Source organism: Somniosus microcephalus, chromosome 8 (genome assembly GCF_052327205.1).
Source record: "Somniosus microcephalus isolate GS21.2 chromosome 8, FLI_Smic_1.0, whole genome shotgun sequence".
NCBI classification, from domain to species: domain Eukaryota; kingdom Metazoa; phylum Chordata; class Chondrichthyes; order Squaliformes; family Somniosidae; genus Somniosus; species Somniosus microcephalus.
In genome coordinates this window covers 177,258,832-177,276,462 of record NC_140994.1, presented here as the reverse complement: position 1 = coordinate 177,276,462, position 17,631 = coordinate 177,258,832, and the positions used below count along the sequence as shown (strand labels likewise).

The 17,631-nt window shown below is 43.6% G+C and overlaps 1 protein-coding gene across 4 annotated transcripts in view; it reads right to left on the bottom strand.

The window, feature by feature from the left end:
- The window catches only part of crebrf (creb3 regulatory factor), a 106,760-nt gene that overhangs the window by 6,141 nt on the left and 82,988 nt on the right, over positions 1 to 17,631 (bottom strand). For 3 of the 4 annotated variants that reach the window (XM_085995389.1, XM_085995391.1, XM_085995390.1), the window contains 2 exons: positions 15,703 to 15,776; positions 925 to 1,047 (listed from right to left, as the gene is read on the bottom strand). In XM_085995389.1, coding sequence (XP_085851515.1) covers positions 925 to 1,047; positions 15,703 to 15,776 — 197 coding nt within the window. Of the gene's footprint in view, positions 1 to 924; positions 1,048 to 15,702; positions 15,777 to 17,631 lie in introns of those variants that run through there. The other variant, XR_015079312.1, reaches the window with a different exon arrangement.

Here is a 17,631-nt window from a genome sequence, read left to right as displayed (position 1 = left end):
CCAGGAGCTTCCCCATAGGGAAAAGGGGGTTCAGTTGTCATTAGGCTGCTCTCATATACTGAAGCAAGAGCAGCCTTGGTCAGAGGCCTGGACCCAGATCATAATATGGCCTGCAGATAGTGCATGGCCTGGGTATAAAAGAAAAAGATTTAACAAAAAATATATACTGCAAAAAAAAACCACTCCCTTGCTGAATCTCTCTGATCTTTCTTATACAAGTTCTAACTTTGTTCTTCCTGATATGTTGCCCAGAAAAGTTAGGTGCAGTCAGACAAAGCAGATTTAAAACTACGAGAGGTTATTCTATGATCTCCTGTTTGGTGAGAATGTTCTATTCTCTGCAGTAGGAACAGTTCACTCAGGATGCTATCATTTTATAAGATTCTCCGACATACTTTTCACATTGAACAAATTTAATTACCCATCCCAGCATCCCCTGATAAACCAAGTTCCACAAAGGAATATGTTGGGATTATTCCTCCTTCTCCACCAGTCGCAACACTCTTTTGTGAGGAGAATAATAGAAAGCATCAGGCAGTACATCACAAGAACATAGAGGACTGCACAAAAATACAAATATATACACACATATAAATGAGTGACAGTCTAAAGGTTAATTATGATTTCTCCTTTCCAAATAACAATGATTATGTATTTCAAGTCTGTTGTGTAACCTTTAGAACAATCAGCCAGATAAATATTTTTAAGGTGTGCCTAATTTACTGTTGTTTCTATTTGGGTTAATATCTTTCAAGATTTAAAGAAATGCATTTGTTACGTTCAAAACCAATTTGAACGTTAATTGTTCTAATGGAGCACCTTACCAAAGTTTCTGATGCATTTTAATCTTGAGGTAAACTACTATGAGGAAAAATGAGGATGGTCAGGCAAAGAATGAAAAGCAAATAGGATATAATTTCTTACCAAGTGTTTTGTTTAAGAGATTTTCAAGTTTTTCTAGCATGCTGCTGCTTCCCTTTTCCCCCTGACTCTGTACTCGATTTACTATTTCCTGTTTTATTGAGTTAATCACATAAAGCAGATGATCTGTAAAGGACAAGATATTATGAAAGTCAGAAAATTCCAATGTTGATTAAAGCAAATGTCAACAGGTCTCAAACATCTGCTGTTCTGGGTCTTTTAGTAACAGAATATATAAAATTATAGATCTATGGGTAAAAGGAAACCACTAAATTATAACAGGAAAACAAAATTATAGAGGTATCCAGAAATGCAAACAAAATATGTTTTGTAGATCAACAAAATTGAGCGATGTTCGCTCCACCTAAAAGCATGTTGAAAGTGTTGTTAGAATTGGATTCAATGATGAGAAGCAAAAAAAAGCGTTCAAATCTCATTACCAATACTTTTAGCCAGTTCATATAATTAAACCTTCAACTAGAAATTGGCTCCAGCTGTAAAAGTTTTGGTATTGCTACAGAAATGGTAGTTAATGGAATTTTATCAATTTATTGCCTTATTTTTTTTGCTCATCGAGGAGAGACCTTGGCCCCAATATTACAGGGAGGTAGGGAGGATGCGAGAAAGTGCGGGGAAAATTTGGCAAGGTCAGGGACATAGAGGGACCCTTGTGGACGGTCTCCAGCAATTGTGAGGGGGAGGGAGCCAATTATCTGGACTTGGGAGGTCGGCCATTGCGGGAGGAAGGGAGTTAGAGATCGGGGCTTGGAAGGTCGGCGATCACTGGAGGGAAGGAGCTACAGATCGAGGCTGGTCAGCAAACGCAGTAGAGGGAAGGAAAGAGAGCAGTCACAAATCGGCAGAGAGGGGAGGCTGAAGGCTTCCTTGAAGGGTCGGGGGAGAGCATTCCTGCTCCTCCTGGCTCTCAAGGCATCCTTTAAAAGGCATTTACCTTCTTGAGCCAGCAACTTCCACCTTAATTTCACTGCCGGGTTTCCCGAGCCCTGGGAAACACGCATAACAGCAGCGAATTTTAAATCGGGCTCTAAATTGCACGGTGGGAGCATTATTTAAATATGTTAATGAAGTGTCCTGCCTCTCCAAGGGGTGCGTATACGGCAGGTTGGGGACACGTTTCTAGTTACAAAATTTTTAACCCGACCCTCTCCAGCCCATCGTGGTGGTGGTTTGGGAGGGGGGGATTAATATCGAGGCCATTGTTGCTGAAGAGAACATTTGTCTACATTTTGTGTTCATCAGATCAAACAATCCTATACTAAGTATTGCACAAGTTAGATACAAGATTAAACACCCTCTAAGAGCACCCCTTACCGTACCAACGTGAATTTTCCATTTCCCGGAGCAGCTGTGCTTAAACGGTGACAGATTAATGTATGTTCCTCGTTTTAAACCTAGCCTTATCCTACCAGATCTCTTTCTAGAACCATCAGCCCAGTTATCATAATATAATCAGATGGTCTCTTGAAAGCATAATGGCCTGGATTTTGCGGTGGGTAATGACGGCAAACTGTCAGCGTTCGCTATCATTACCCCTCTGAAAATGACCGTAACCTCAGGATTTAGCGCATGCGCAGCTAAACGTGGAAATCCTGATGTTGCGGTCAGTCATTCACTGCTTCAACACAGGCTGCGCTGTGGGACCACACCCCCCCTCCCCCACACATAGCCGACAATCAGTAAAACTGACGAAAACTTAAGCCGTTCCATGCTAATATCACTATTAAACACCCCATTAAGTGTTAAGCCTTGTTGGAATAAATGTAACTGGAGTTTTAACAGCGTATTGACTGCTAAATAACTGCTGTTCTGGTCCTGAAAAATACATTTTATATTTGTGGCATGTCAAATTTCTCCATTATGATAAAAATGACGAGATTTTAAAAGTATGTATTTAAAAAAAAAGTTGTTCATGATATTTCAGCATCTACCTTAATCCCATGCGTATGTCCCAATCTTTATTTCACTCTCTAACATTTTTAAAAAGTGCAGATTATCAGTGCCATTTTATTTCCTGGGTTGCTGTCTGTGAGAATTCTTCAATGTGATTGGCTATTTGGAAAGCTTGATGATGTCACTGCTGCACTACACTAGAAATTCCATTTTCATAGCGCTACAATCAATTATACGTCGCGGAAGCTAAAGTTCTCGCCACAGATCGCACGATTTCTTAGAGGTTTCTTAGAGGTCAGTGGCAATCGCTGTCACTTCACCGCTGATTGCAAATTACGGACCAATAATTTTTTTTAATGGCGTGTTGCTAATATCCTAATGTGGAACTTGTTACCAACCAACAAAGCAACAACTTGTATTTGTATAGCGCCTTTAACATAATAAACCATCCCAAGGTGTTTCACAGGAGAATTATCAAACAATATTTGGCACTGAGCCACACAAGGAGAAATTAGGGCAGACTTGATCAAAGAGGTAGGTTTTAAGAAATGTCTTAACGGAGAAAAGAGAGGCAGAGAGATTTAGGGAGGGAATTCCAGGGCTTAGGGTCTTGGCAGCTGAAGGCACGGCTGCCAGTGGTGGAGTGAATAAACTCGGGGATGCTCAAGAGGTCAGAATTGGAGGAGTGGTTGTAGGGCTGAAGAAGATTGCAGAGATAGGAGGGGCGAGGCCATGGAGGGATTTGAAAACAAGTATGAGAATTTTAAAATCAAGGCATTGCTTAACCGGGAGCCAATGTAGGTCAGCGAGCACAGGGGTGATGGGTGAACGGGACTTGGAGCAAGTTAGGACACAGGCAGCAGAATTTTGGATGCCTGCAACAAGTTTACGGAGGGTAGAAAATAGGAGTCTGGCCAGGAGTGCATTGGAAGTCAAGTCTAGAGGTAACAAATGCATGGATGAGGGTTTCAGCAGCAGATGAGTTGAGGCAGGGACGGATTCAGGCGATGTTCCGGCGGTGGAAATAGGCGGTCTTGGTGATGGCACAGATATGTGGTCGGAAGCTCATCTTGGGGTCAAATATGACACCAAGGTTGCAAACAGTCTGGTTCAGCCTCAGACAGTTGCCAGGGAGAGAGATGGAGTTGGTGGCTTGGGCACAGATTTTGTGGCGGGGACCTAAGACAATGGCTTTGGTCGTCACAATATTTAGTTGGGAGGACATTTCTGCTCACCCACTACTGGATGTCGGAGAAGCAGTGTGACAAATCAGGGGGGGGGGGGGGGGGGGGCGCGGGTGTCAAGAAAGGTGGTGCTAAGGTAGAGCTGGGTGTCGTCGGTGTATATATAGTTGAAGCAAACAGCATAAATGCATTTAAGGGGTAGCTACATAAGTACATGAGGGAGAAAGGAATAGAAGGCTATGCTGACAGTGAGATGAAGTAGGGTAGGAGGTGGCTCATGTGGAGTATAAACACTGGCATAGGCCAGTTGGGATGAATGGGCTATGTAATTCTATGCAACCTAAAAATACACAACAGATCAAATGGCACTACTTGAGAAAAGCAAAAAGAAAAATGAACAATCCTGAATTCATATACAGGTAGACTATCCTTTATCCGAAAACCTCGGGACCAGCCGTGTTTCGGTTTTCGGAAAATTTCGGATGGTGGGTCGGCGGGGGTCCACGGGGGGGTCAGGGGTCCGCAGTCCGCAGTCGTGGCTTGTCCGTCGCTGCTAGCCTGGAATGCAATGAAGTTCCGCATTTCCACCAACAGGTTGTCATGCTCGGTCGGAACAGGGGCCGGCACCGCCGCGGGCTCAGAGCTCTCGTTGCTTTCGAGCCTTTGGAAGAGAGTCAGGTGGTTCCGCGGGGGGGTCGGCGGGGGGTCGTGCGCACGACTTACGCTGACCCTCTGCTCAGCGTAAGTCGTGCGCCACTCTGGTCATGTCGTGCGCACGACTTACGCTGACCGAAAAAACCTTTGGTTTTTAGAGGGTTTCGGTTTTCGGAAGTTCGGATAAAGGGTAGTCTACCTGTAGTGCCTTTCAAGTCCTGAAACATAGAATAGGAGTAGGCCATTCGGCCCTTCGAGCCTGCTCCACCATTCAATGAGATCATGGCTGATCATCCAAATTCAGTACCCTGTCCCTGCCTTCTCCCCATATCCCTTGATCCCTTTAGCCTTAAGAAATATATCCAACTCCGTCTTGAATATATTTAATGAACTGGCCTCCACCGCCCTCTGTGGCAGAGAATTCCACAGGTTCACCACTCTCTGGGTGAAGAAATTCCTCCTCATTTCAGTCCTAAATGGCTTACCCCTTATCCTTAGACTATGACCCCTGATTCTGGACTCCCCAGCCATCAGAAACATCCTTTCTGCATCTAGTCTGTCCAGACCTGAGAGAATTTTATAGGTTTCGATGAGATCCCCTCTCAATCTTCTAAACTCCAGTGAGTATAAGCCCAATCGACACAATCTCTCCTCATACGTCATTCCTGCCATCCCAGGTATCAGCCTGGTGAATCTCTGCTGCACTCCTTCCATGGCAAGAACGTCCTTCCTCAGGTTAAGGCGACCAAAACTGCACACACTACTCAAGGTGCGGTCTCACCAAGGCCCTGTACAACTGCAGCAAGACATCCTTGTTCCTGTACTCGAACCCTCTTGCTGCGAAGGCCAACATACCATTTGCCTTCTTAACCGCCTGCTGCACCTGCATGCTTACCTTCAGCGACTGGTGCACAAGAACACCCAGGTCTCTTTGCACTTTCCCTTCTCCCAATATATTGCCATTCAAATAATAATCTGCCTTCCTGTTTTTGCCACCAAAGTGGATAACCTCACATTTATCCACATTATAGTGCATTTGCCATGTTTCTGCACAATCACCCAACCTGTCCAAATCGTACTGGAGTTTCACGCCATCCTCCTCACAGCACACACGCCCACCCAGCTTTGTGTCATCTGCAAATTTGGAGATATTACATCCAATTCCCTCGTCCAGATCATTAATATAAATTGTGAACAGCTGGGGTCCGAAGACCGACCCTTGCGGCACCCCACTAGTCACTGCCTGCCACTCGGAAAACGACCCGTTTATTCCAACTCTTTGCTTTCTGTCCGCCAACCAGTTCTCTATCCAAGTCAATACCTTGCCCCCAATCCCATGTGCCTTAATTTTGCACGCTAATCTCTTATGTGGGACCTTATCGAAAGCCTTCTGAAAGTCCAAATACACCACATCCACTGGTTCTCCCTTATCTATTTTACCAGTAACATCCACAAAAAATTCCAGTAGATTAGTCAAGCATGATTTACCTTTTGTAAATCCATGTTGACTTTGTCCGATCCTGTCACTGCTTTCCAAGTGCTCTGCTATTACATCTTTTATAATGGACTCTAGCATTTTCCCCACTACCGATGTCAGGCTTACCGGTCTATAATTCCCCGCTTTTTCTCTACCACCTTTTTTGAATAGTGGGGTAACATTAGCTACCCTCCAATCCATGGGTACTGTTCCAGAGTCTATCGAGTTCTGAAAGATGACCAGCAATGCATCTACTATTTCTAGGGCCACTTCCTTAAGTACCCTGGGATGTAGATTATCAGGCCCTGGGGATTTATCAGCCTTCAGTCCCATCAATTTTCCTAACACCATTTCCCTACAAATACTGATTTCTTTCAGTTCCACCCTTTCATCAGACCCTATGTTCCCCGGCATCTCTGGGAGGTTATTTGTGTCCTCCTTTGTGAAGACAGAACCAAAATATGTATTTAGTTGGTCTGCCATTTCTTTGTTCCCCATTATAAATTCCCGATTCTGACTGCAAGGGACCTATTAATCCCTTAGTCCTCCTTTGTTGAATCCTAAACTGTTCCCAATCCTCAGGATTATTGCTTTTTCTGGCCAATTTATATGTCCTCTCCTTGGATCTTATGCTATCCCTAATTTCCCTTGTTAGCCACAGTTGAGTCACCTTTTTTGTTTTATTTTTATGCCAAACTGGGATGAACAAATTCTGTAGCTCATCCATTTGGTCTTTGCATGTTTGCCATTGCCTATCCACCGTCAACCCTTTGAGTGCCATTCCCCAATCAATCCTACCCAACTCGCTCCTCAGACCATCGTAGTTGCCTTTATTTAAATTGAGGACCCTAGTCTCTGAGTCAACTACTTCATTCTCCATCTTAATGAAGAATTCGATCATATTATGATCGCTCCGACCCAAGGGGCCTCGTACAACAAGATTGCTAATTAATCCTTTCTCGTTACATAATACCCAGTCTAAGATGGCCTGATCTCTGGTTGGTTCCTCGACATATTGGTCCAGGAAACCATCCCGTAAACACTCCAGGAATTCCTCCTCCACAGTATTGTTACTAATTTGGTTGGCCCAATCTATATGTAGATTAAAGTCACCCATGATGACTGCTGTGCCCTTATTGCACGCTTCTTTAATTTCTCTTTTAATGCCATGCCCAACCTCCCCCTTACTGTTTGGAGGTCTATATACCACTCCCACTAACGTTTTTTTCCCCTTACTATTTCTCAATTCTACCCATACAGATTCCACATCATCAGAGCTAATATCCTTCATTAAATTGTGTTAATCCCTTCTTTAACCAGTAATGCTACCCCACCTCCCTTTCCTTTTTGCCTATCTTTCCTGAATATCGAATACCCCTGGATGTTGAGTTCCCAGTCTTAGCCATCCTTGAGCCACGTTTCCGTAATCCCAACCAAATCGTATTCGTTTACCTCTATTTGCGCAGCCAATTCATCCACCTTATTACGAATGCTCCTCGCATTAAGACACAAAGCCTTCAGGCTTGTTTTTTTAACGCTCTTAGACCTATTAGAATTATTATTTACTGTGGCCATGTTTGATTTAAACCGTTGATTTCTCGGACTGCCACTTTTGTTTTTCTCCTTCCTATCTTTTGCTTTTATCCTCGTTTCCCTTTCCTCTGTCTCCCTGCTCAGGTTCCCAACCCCCTGCCAATTAATTATTTTTGAAGCATAATCTCTGTTGTTTTGTAGGCAAACACAGCAGTCAATTTGCACACAACAATGTTCCACAAACAGAAAATTAGAACAATTACCATATAATCTGTTCTGGTGGTATTTGTTCAGGGATGTATGCTGGCCACAACACCAGAAGAATCCCCTGCTCTTCTCTGAAATAGTGCCATGGAATCTTTTACATCTATCTGAACAGGTAGATGGGGCCTTGGTCTAACATCTCATCTAAAAAATGGCATCTCCGATCATGTAGCACTTTCTCAGTGCCTACACGGTTGTGTCAGCCTAGGTAATGCTTTTAAATAAAACCTATAAAATTCTTAGGGGGGCTTGACAGAATAGATGCTGAGAGGCTGCTTCCCCTGTCTGGAGAGTCAAAAACTAGGGGTCATAGTCTCAGATTAGGGGTTGGCCATTTAGGACTGAGATGAGGAGAAATTTCTTCACTCAGACAGTTGTGAATCTTTGGAACTCAAGACTGAGATCAATAGATTTTGGGCACTAAGGGAACCAAGGGATATGGGGAGAGAAGGTGGGAAAGTAAAGTTGATGTAGAAGATCAGCCATGATCTTACCGAATGGTGGAGCAGGCTCGAAGGGCCGTATGGCCTACTCCTGCTCCTATTTCTTATGTAATGCACCCAAAGGACTGCGGCTGGAACCAGTCTTCCGACTCAGATTAGAGTGTGATTCCCCTGAGCCAAGCTGATACTTAATTTATCAGTGCATCACACGAAGCTGCAGCAATCGCATGTGCAGTGATGCAGTAAAATTACACCATTGCTGCACGTGTTACCATGCAAGAAAAATGGTATCTAAGCCTCTTATGTCATGGCACTTCCTGCAATCAGACTCTTACAGTCCCCCTTGGAGGTGACAGGCAGGAACTGGTACTGTCCCACTGGATTACAGGCTGATAGGTAAAGACAGTGGGGCATGCTAGGCACACAGTGCTCATTTGTACTCTTGGATCCTTTCCATGTCAATCAAGTCCTAAAGCAATGGGGGAGGGGTGAAAATAGAAGGCATGATGGTGCTAACAGCCATAGGCACAAACCCACACATCAGACCAAAATTGCTTGGTCTTTGATACCACGATCACAGTTGTAATCTGAATGTCCTGCCAACTGGTGATTAACAATTTTTGGACTCTAGGGGAATCAAGGGATAATGGAGATCGGGCGGGAAAATGGAGTTGAGGTCGATGATCAGCCATGATCTTATTGAATGGCGGAGCAGGCTCGAGGGCTGTATGGCCGACTCCTGCTCTTATTTCTTATGTAAGCCCAATCGTTGAACAGAGGAATGTCTACGTTTTGATCCTATAGGGTTTTAATTGCTGGGCTGATGTTCTGGTCCCTCTGGCAACATATTATTAAGAGTTCTCATCTATTATCCACATCCAAAATCTTTGTTGCCTTCTGAATGTGTGAAGCTCGGTAAAATGGCAGAAACATAACTTCCTGAGTTAAATAGAACTTGGGTACTACAGGAAACTCTTTTTATCCGGCACAGACGAGACCGCCGTGGTGCTGGTTCATCAAAAATTCCGGATAACCGAACGCTATAGTAAAAGATAGGGAGGGCTGACAGCTCCATATAAAGCAACAAACCCTGTTGCTTACCAACAAGTGTAGAACAATGGCCACAAGTTTCAAGCATCTCTGTAGCTTAGCAACAGCTGCAGCCACACCCTTGCACAGCAACAGACGGAGGAAGGCAAATACAATATGAAGTAAAATCTACTCCTGAATTTTGCCGGTTAACTGAGATTTCCAGTTATTTAGGTGCCGGTAAATCGAAAGTTTCCTGTACTTTTGATAGATGCTTAACTCCTTCCTCAATCTAAATTGTGTGTCCAAAGGCACTTTGTTTTACTTAATTATTCTTCAAGCTGAGCCCAATTCTGAGCAAAAGCTTCAAGTATAACAGCCATGAGCTCAAATTATGAGTTCTTCTAGTACTGTGTTAAAATCCCTTGCTACGCATAGATTTGATAGATTTTTTCAAACTCCCTTCCTGAACTAGAAAATCATGGCTTTTCTCCTACACAGTTCTCAATCATGGGTATGTGATGACTGCAATAAATGGAACCAGTGTGCAGTATTTTAGCAATGTTGTACAATACATTAGCCACATGTAGCTAATTGGGAATCTAAATGTGGTTAACTGCATTTAATAAAAATGAGTAATAGACATACCAGTCATTGGGCATGTGATTTCAATACTCATTTCATGCAGCGTATGCCTGCATGCTTTAACCTTTTTGTGCATTTGTTGATAAAATGATGTGAAAAGCAGATTGTGTTTTGATCAACGTGTGTAGTTTACTTCCTTGGATACTGCTTATTGGTTCTCTGCTAAAATAGTGTGTAACATGGGTGGACCCAGTAACACTGCATGGAGAGGAGCTGTCATCGTGGTCAGCTCGCCCAACAGAATAACTGCTCCAGGCCAGCAGAAGAAAGCAAGCCCAGCTAATAATGAACAGCTCCAACAGAGCGTATCATGGCAAAAGGCAAGCAGCATCCAACTGCATTCTGGATGGACAGCAGGCACGGCGGGTCTCGCACGAGTCAACATTCTCAGCACTCACTTTGATGAAGTCGAAGTACTGCTCACAACTGCTGCACAAAAATCTAGAAGCTGTACTTAGATGTGCAGTGTCTGATAATTCATGCCAGAATTCCAAACTTTGGCAAAAGAGAAAGACTGCAAAGTTTCACACTGAATGGTGGTAGATGTTTGTTAAGTAAATATGCAAGTGAAGTACATTCACCTGTATTGTGTGTAAGGCCCCGGAGCGGCAGCAGTGCGGACCTGTGTGGGAAGCGGCGGCAGTATTTAAAAGCAACCCCGAGGCGGCGGAGCAGGTAGGCCCCGGAGTGGCAGCAGTGCGGACCTGTGTGGGAAGTGGCGGCGGCAGTATTTAAACGCGACCCCGAGTCGGCGGAGCAGGTAGGCCCCGGAGCGGCAGCAGCGCGGACCTGTGTGGGAAGTGGCGGCGGCAGTATTTAAAAGCGACCCCGAGGCGGCGGAGCAGGTAGGCTTATTAATCTCCAATCTCAGAGCTCCGAGAGCGGGAGAGAGAAGTAAAAAGTAATCGAACTGTGACGTCACCAGAAAGCAGGTAAGTGATTGGTTGGTGAGTATTTCTCTCTTTCTCCTTTTTTACAAGCTTAAATTTTGTGTTTTATAGTTTCTAGGGTCTCTGTGGTGTAGCGGGGACAGTTGGTAAATGAGGGCCATTGAGTGTATCATTTAATTGGTGGTATTGATTTGATTTAATTTGAATTAATTAAAGGGTAAGTCATGTCAGGACAGCCCGGCCCCGTGGTATGCACCTCCTGCGCTATGTGGGAACACAGGGACACTTCCTGTGTCCCTGACTACCATGTGTGCGGGAAGTGTATCCAGCTGCAGCTACTGGCAGACCGCACTGCGGCGCTGGAGCTGCGAATGCATGCATACTGGAGCATTCGCGAGGCTGAGGACGTCGTGGATAGCATGTTTAATCAGTTGGTCACACCGCAGGTAAAGGTTGCAAAGGCAGAAAGGGAATGGGTGACCGCCAGGCAGAGTAATAGGCGCAGGAGTCCCCTGGGGTCATCCCCCTCTCAAATAGATATACCGCTTTGGATACTGTTGGGGGGGATGGCTTATCAGAGGAAGGCAGCAGCAGCCAACTTCCTGGCACCAGGAGTGGTTCTGCTGCACAGGACGGGAGGAAAAAGAGGGGTAGAGCTATAGTAATAGGGGATTCTATTGTAAGGGGGATAGGCGTTTCTGCGGCCGCAAATGAGACTCCAGGATGGTGTGTTGCCTCCCTGGTGCAAGGGTCAAGGATGTCTCAGAGCGGCTGCAGAACATCTTGGAAGGGGAGGGTGAATGGCAAACATTCAAAGACCGCATGGATGAGCTACAGAATTTGTTCATCCCAGTTTGTCATAAAAATAAAACAAAAAAGGTGACTCAACTGTGGTTAACAAGGTTAATTAGGGATAGCATAAGAACCAAAGGGAGGACATATAAATTGGCCAGAAAAAGCAGTAAACCTGAGGATTGGGAGCAGTTTAGTATTCAACAAAGGAGGACAAAGGGATTAATTAAGAAGGGGGACATTGAATACGAGAGTAAGCTTGCAGAGAACATAAAAATTGACTTTAAAAGCTTTTATAGATATGTGAAGAGAAAAAGATTGGTGAAGTCAAGTGTAGGTCCATTGCAGTCAGAATCAGGGGAATTTATAATGGGGAACAAAGAAATGGTTGACCAATTAAATACATATTTTGGTTCTGTCTTCACAAAGGAGGACACAAATAACCTCCCAGAGATGTCGGGGAACATGGGGTCTGATGAAAGGGAGGAACTGAAAGAAATCAGTATTTGTAGGGAAATGGTGTTAGGGAAATTGATGGGATTGAAGGCGGATAAATCCCCAGGGCCTGATAATCTACATCCTAGGGTACTTAAGGAAGTGGCCCTCGAAATAGTAGATGCATTGCTGATCATCTTCCAACATTCGATGGAATCTGGAACAGTACCCATGGATTGGAGGGTAGCTAATGTTACCCCACTATTCAAAAAAGGTGGGAGAGAGAAAACGGGGAATTACAGACCGGTAAGCCTGACATCGGTAGTGGGGAAAGTGCTAGAGTCCATTATAAAAGATGTAATAGCAGAGCACTTGGAAAACAGTGACAGAATCGGACAAAGTCAACATGGATTTACAAAAAGTAAATCGTGTTTGACTAATCTACTGGAATTTTTTGAGGATGTAACTGGTAAAATAGATAAGGGAGAACCAGTGGATGTGGTGTATTTGGACTTTCAGAAGGCCTTTGATAAGGTCCCGCATAAGAGATTAGCGTGTAAAGTTAAAGGCACATGGGATTGGGGGCAAGGTATTGACTTGGATAGAGAACTGGTTGGCAGACTTAGAAAGCAAAGAGTTGGAATAAATGGGTCTTTTTCCGAGTGGCAGGCAGTGACTAGTGGGGTACCGCAGGGATCGGTCCTTGGACCCCAGCTATTCACAATATATATATTAATGATCTAGACAAGGGAACTAGATGTAATATCTCCAAGTTTGCAGACGACACAAAGCTGGGTGGGCATGTGTGCTGTGAGGAGGATGCCGAGAAACTCCAGGATGATTTGGACAGGTTGGGTGATTGGGCAAAAGCATGGCAGATGCAATATAACGTGGATAAATGTGAGGTTATCCACTTTGGTGGCAAAAACATGAAGGCAGATATCTGAATGGCAATAGATTGGGAGAAGGAGAAGTGCAACGAGACCTGGGTGTCCTTGTGCACCAGTCGCTGAAGGTAAGCATGCAGGTGCAGCAGGCAGTTAAAAAGGCAAATGGTATGTTGACCATTGTAGCGAGAGGGTTTGAGTACAGGAACAAGGATGTCTTGCTGCAGTTGTACAGGGCCTTGGTGACCACATCTTGAGTATTGTGTGCAGTTTTGGTCGCCTTATCTGAGGAAGGATGTTCTTGCCATGGAAGGAGTTCAGCGAAGATTCACCAGGCTGATACCTGGGATGGCAGGAATGACGTATGAGGAGAGATTGGGACGATTGGGCTTGTACTCTCTGGAGTTTAGAAGAATGAGAGGGGATCTCATTGAAACTTATAAAATTCTGACAGGACTGGACAGACTAGATGCAGGAAGGATGTTCCTGATGGTCAGGGAGTCCAGAACCAGAGGTCACAGTCTAAGGATAAGGGGTAGGCCATTTAGGACAGAAATGAGGAGGAATTTCTTCACCCAGAGAGTGGTGAACCTGTGGAATTCTCTACCACAGAAGGCAGTAGAGAAGCCAATTCATTAAATATATTCAAGAAGGAGTTGGATATATTTCTTAAGGCTAAAGGGATCCAGGGGAAGGGGAGAAAGCAGGGACCGGGTACTGAAATCGGATGATCAGCCATGATCGCACTGAATGGCGGAGCAGGCTCGAGGGGCCGAATGGCCTACTCCTGCTCCTATCTTCTATGTTAGGCGTTTTGTACTAAAATTGGTGGATGTGGCTAAAACGGTGTCCCCATAGCCACCATTTTGGCAACCAGTCAACAATTTCTACTGGACAACAATGTTTCAGCATAGCATTTGCAGATCATTACAAAGGCCTGGTGCAGACCTTAGGCTGATAATACAGTCCAATCATTTTTATCATCATCTTGCACGGGGGGGGGGGGGGGGGCAGGGATAATGGGAGATGTAAAGGGAAACAATTTCATAAAAGTGTATTATATTACACATTAATGCATTGGGATTCTGTGCTTGCAGATAATGGGTGCAATCATATCCATGGTCTTGTGAAGCAGCCAGAATAAAACTGGGTAACTTTACAGATGATGACACATTATCAGAACAGTTGAAATTTCTATTTCAAACTTATCATTTCATACAACATCCTTGGGAGAGATATTTACAAAGTGTTGATGTGAGCTGAATTATGGTGGTTGCCCTTGATTCCGGAGCTGAGGGGGTTGACTTATGAGGAAAGGTTGAGTAGGTTGGGCCTCTACTCATTGGAATTCAGAAGAATGAGAGGCGATCTTATCGAAACATATAAGATTGTGAGGGGGCTTGATCGGGTGGATGCAGGGAGGATGTTTCCACTGATGAGTGAGACTAGAAATAGGGGGCATAATCTTAGAATAAGGGGCTGCCGTTTCAAAACTGAGATGAGGAGAAACTTCTTCACTCAGAGGGTAGTAAATCTATGGAATTTGCTACCTTAGAGAGCTGTGGAAGCTGCGACATTAAATAAATTTAAAACGGAGATAGACAGTTTCCTAGCTGATAAGGGAATTAAGGGTTACGGGGAGCGGGCAGGGAAGTGGACGTGAGTCTAGGTTCGGATCAGCCATGATCCTATTGAATGGCGGAGCAGGCCCGAGGGGTCGTATGGCCTACTCCTGCTCCTACTTATGTTCTTATGTTAAAATACAGTATTTCCTAGAAATGTCCGCTGTGGGAGAATAGAGCTCGTCAAAGAAATCATGTTGAGATAAAACACAACTTTGGGAACTAGTGCAAAACAAAATTTAAAATGGATCCCACACTGGGTCTCCTCTGCAGTGTTATAGCAATTTTTCTTTTCTTCCCTCCAGGGGCCTATTCTTCCATTTCTAAGTGGAACCAGGCTAGGTCCTGCATCATCTTCAGTGGGTACACAAATGACCAGTGACTAAATTAACCATTTGTTTGGAACTTGAGTAGAGGGCAAAATCTGAAGCTATTGAATGTTAGTAACTGAAGAGAACATACTAGTTCTATAAACTACCTAAACACTGAGCAATCATTAGTATTGCACAGAATGAGCTCAAGGTCCCCATGACAACTGCAGATCTATTTCTCTCTGGAGGAGGAGCTGACATTGCTGGCTGCTTTATCCATCAAAAGTTGTAATTTGAAATGTTGTATAGTTCCACACGTCTCAGATTTTGTACGTACATACTGTATTATTAATATATACTGGTGAATCTTCCATGGCCTTGCTTACAGTTAGTTGGGGGAATGGTATGCCTTAGCCGTGCTTGTTATAACAGGTTGAGAGGTTACCGTGTCAGATTTGGTGCAAGTTAAAAACACGCATTACAGTTCCTGTGCAAACCAAGCCGATTTCAGTGGACTGGGAGCATGATGTTATTAACTCAAGGATGTTACTATATTATAGAATTATTCAAGTCAAAAGGCAAGCATGATGGAATAGATTTTCTTTTAAAATAATTAGTATAGCCTACAAAGGGTGAAGAAACATGGTTCACTCAAGCTATTGTAAGTACAATTAGCCTAAAAAAATACAAGACTATTATCTTACCATATTCTGTGTTGAGACCCCATAACTTTACTTTATTAGCCTCATACTGAGCCTTTTTCTTTAGGCGGCAAGCCCTGGAGATAAAAAATATACAATTAGAAGACACTTACATTCACAAATGGTTATTACTGCTAACTTAAGTTTGTTATTTGGGAACTTATTAAGGCGAAAGATATCAGTACCAGCAAATGGAACCAATTTCCATTTTGAGCACTCAGTATGTCAGCATGGAGTACTCCCATTTCAGGTATAGCACAGCTAATCAAAAACAGAATTCTAACTGCCAGAATCACATATAGCATTTTTGTTTTCTCCATCAACATTTTATCAATAAACATTTTATAAGTAAAATGCAAAAAATAGCACAGATCCTGGCGAATGGGAAAGACAAAGAACAGCAAAGGGTCACAAAACAGATACTAAGAGCTACAAAAAGGGAGTATGAAAAGAAACTTGCAAGGGATATCAAAATCAACACAAAGAATTTTTACAATTATATTAGGAAAGAGGGTAGTCAGGAGCAATGTTGGCCCCTTAAAAACTGAAAGCGGTGATATTGTCAATGATAATAAGGAAATGGTGGACATGTTGAATAATTACTTGCATTAGTATTTACAGTAGAGGAAGAGGATAGCATGCCAGAAATCCCAAGGAAACTAATATTAATGAGGGACAGGGACTCAATAAAATTAATGTAAGTAAAATAACAGTAATGAAGAAAATAATGGCACTAAAGAGTGACAAATCCCCAGGACCAGATGGTCTGCACAGAGTGGGTTTAAACGGAGTGGACTTGAACAGATGCTTTGGTTGGGAATTTGGAAAGAGTGGGAATTTGGAGAAGAGAGGGAAGGAGTTGCGGCTTTTTGCCTACACTACTTGTAGTGCTTTGTGTTATTTAATTGCAGTACCCTTAACTTAGTTTGAGAAGCTAGGATTCAAATTAAAAAGCAGAACCTCAAAGATAATAATCTCGGGATTGTTACCTGAGCCACGTGCAAATTGGCATAGGGACAAACAGATTAGAGGTTTAAATGCGTGGCTCAAAGAGTGGTGTGGGAGGAAGGGGTTTTGGTTCATGGGGCACTGGCACCAGTACTGGGGAAAGAGGGAGCTGTTCCATTAGGATGGGCTCCACTTAAACTGGGCTGGGGCTAGTGTCCTGGCGAGCCAAATAACTAGGGCAGTAGACAGGGCTTTAAACTAGTGGGGGGGGGGGGGGGGAGGATTCAGGAGAGAGTAAATTTAAAAGCAGCGAGATAAATGTCAAGGCTCTAGAGCAGAGTAGAGTTTTGGGTAAAAATAAGCAGAGTGTGTCAGGAGGGGAGAGAGTAACAAAGGTAATAAGGCATCAGTGACTAAGGTGACATCAGGTAAAAAGGGAAATAAGTCAAAGCTAAAGGCACTATATCTGAATGCGCAAAGCATTTGCAACAGAATAGATGAATAGCGCAGATAGAAATGAACAGATTTGATCTAATAGCCATAACAGAGACGTGGTTGCAGGGTGGCCAAGGTTGGGAACTAAATATTCCAGGATACATAACTTTTAGAAGGGAATAGGCAAAATGGAAAAGGAGGAGGTGTAGCCCTGATAATAAAGGATGGGATAAAGACAGTAGAGAGAAAGGATCTTAGCTCTGAAAATCAAGAAGTAGAATCAGTTTGGGTGGAGCTAAGAAACAGCAAGGGGCAGAAAACATTGGTGGGAGTTGTTTATAGGCCCCCAAACAGTAGCTGTAATGTAGGGCAGAGTATAAATCAGGAAATTAGAGGCGCATGTAACAAGGGTAATACAGTAATCATGGGGGACTTTAATCTACATATACTATTGCAGTAATAGTGTGGAGAATGAATTTATGGAATGTATGCAAGATAGTTTTCTAGATCAGTATGTTGAGGAACCAACAAGGGCACAGGCTATATTAG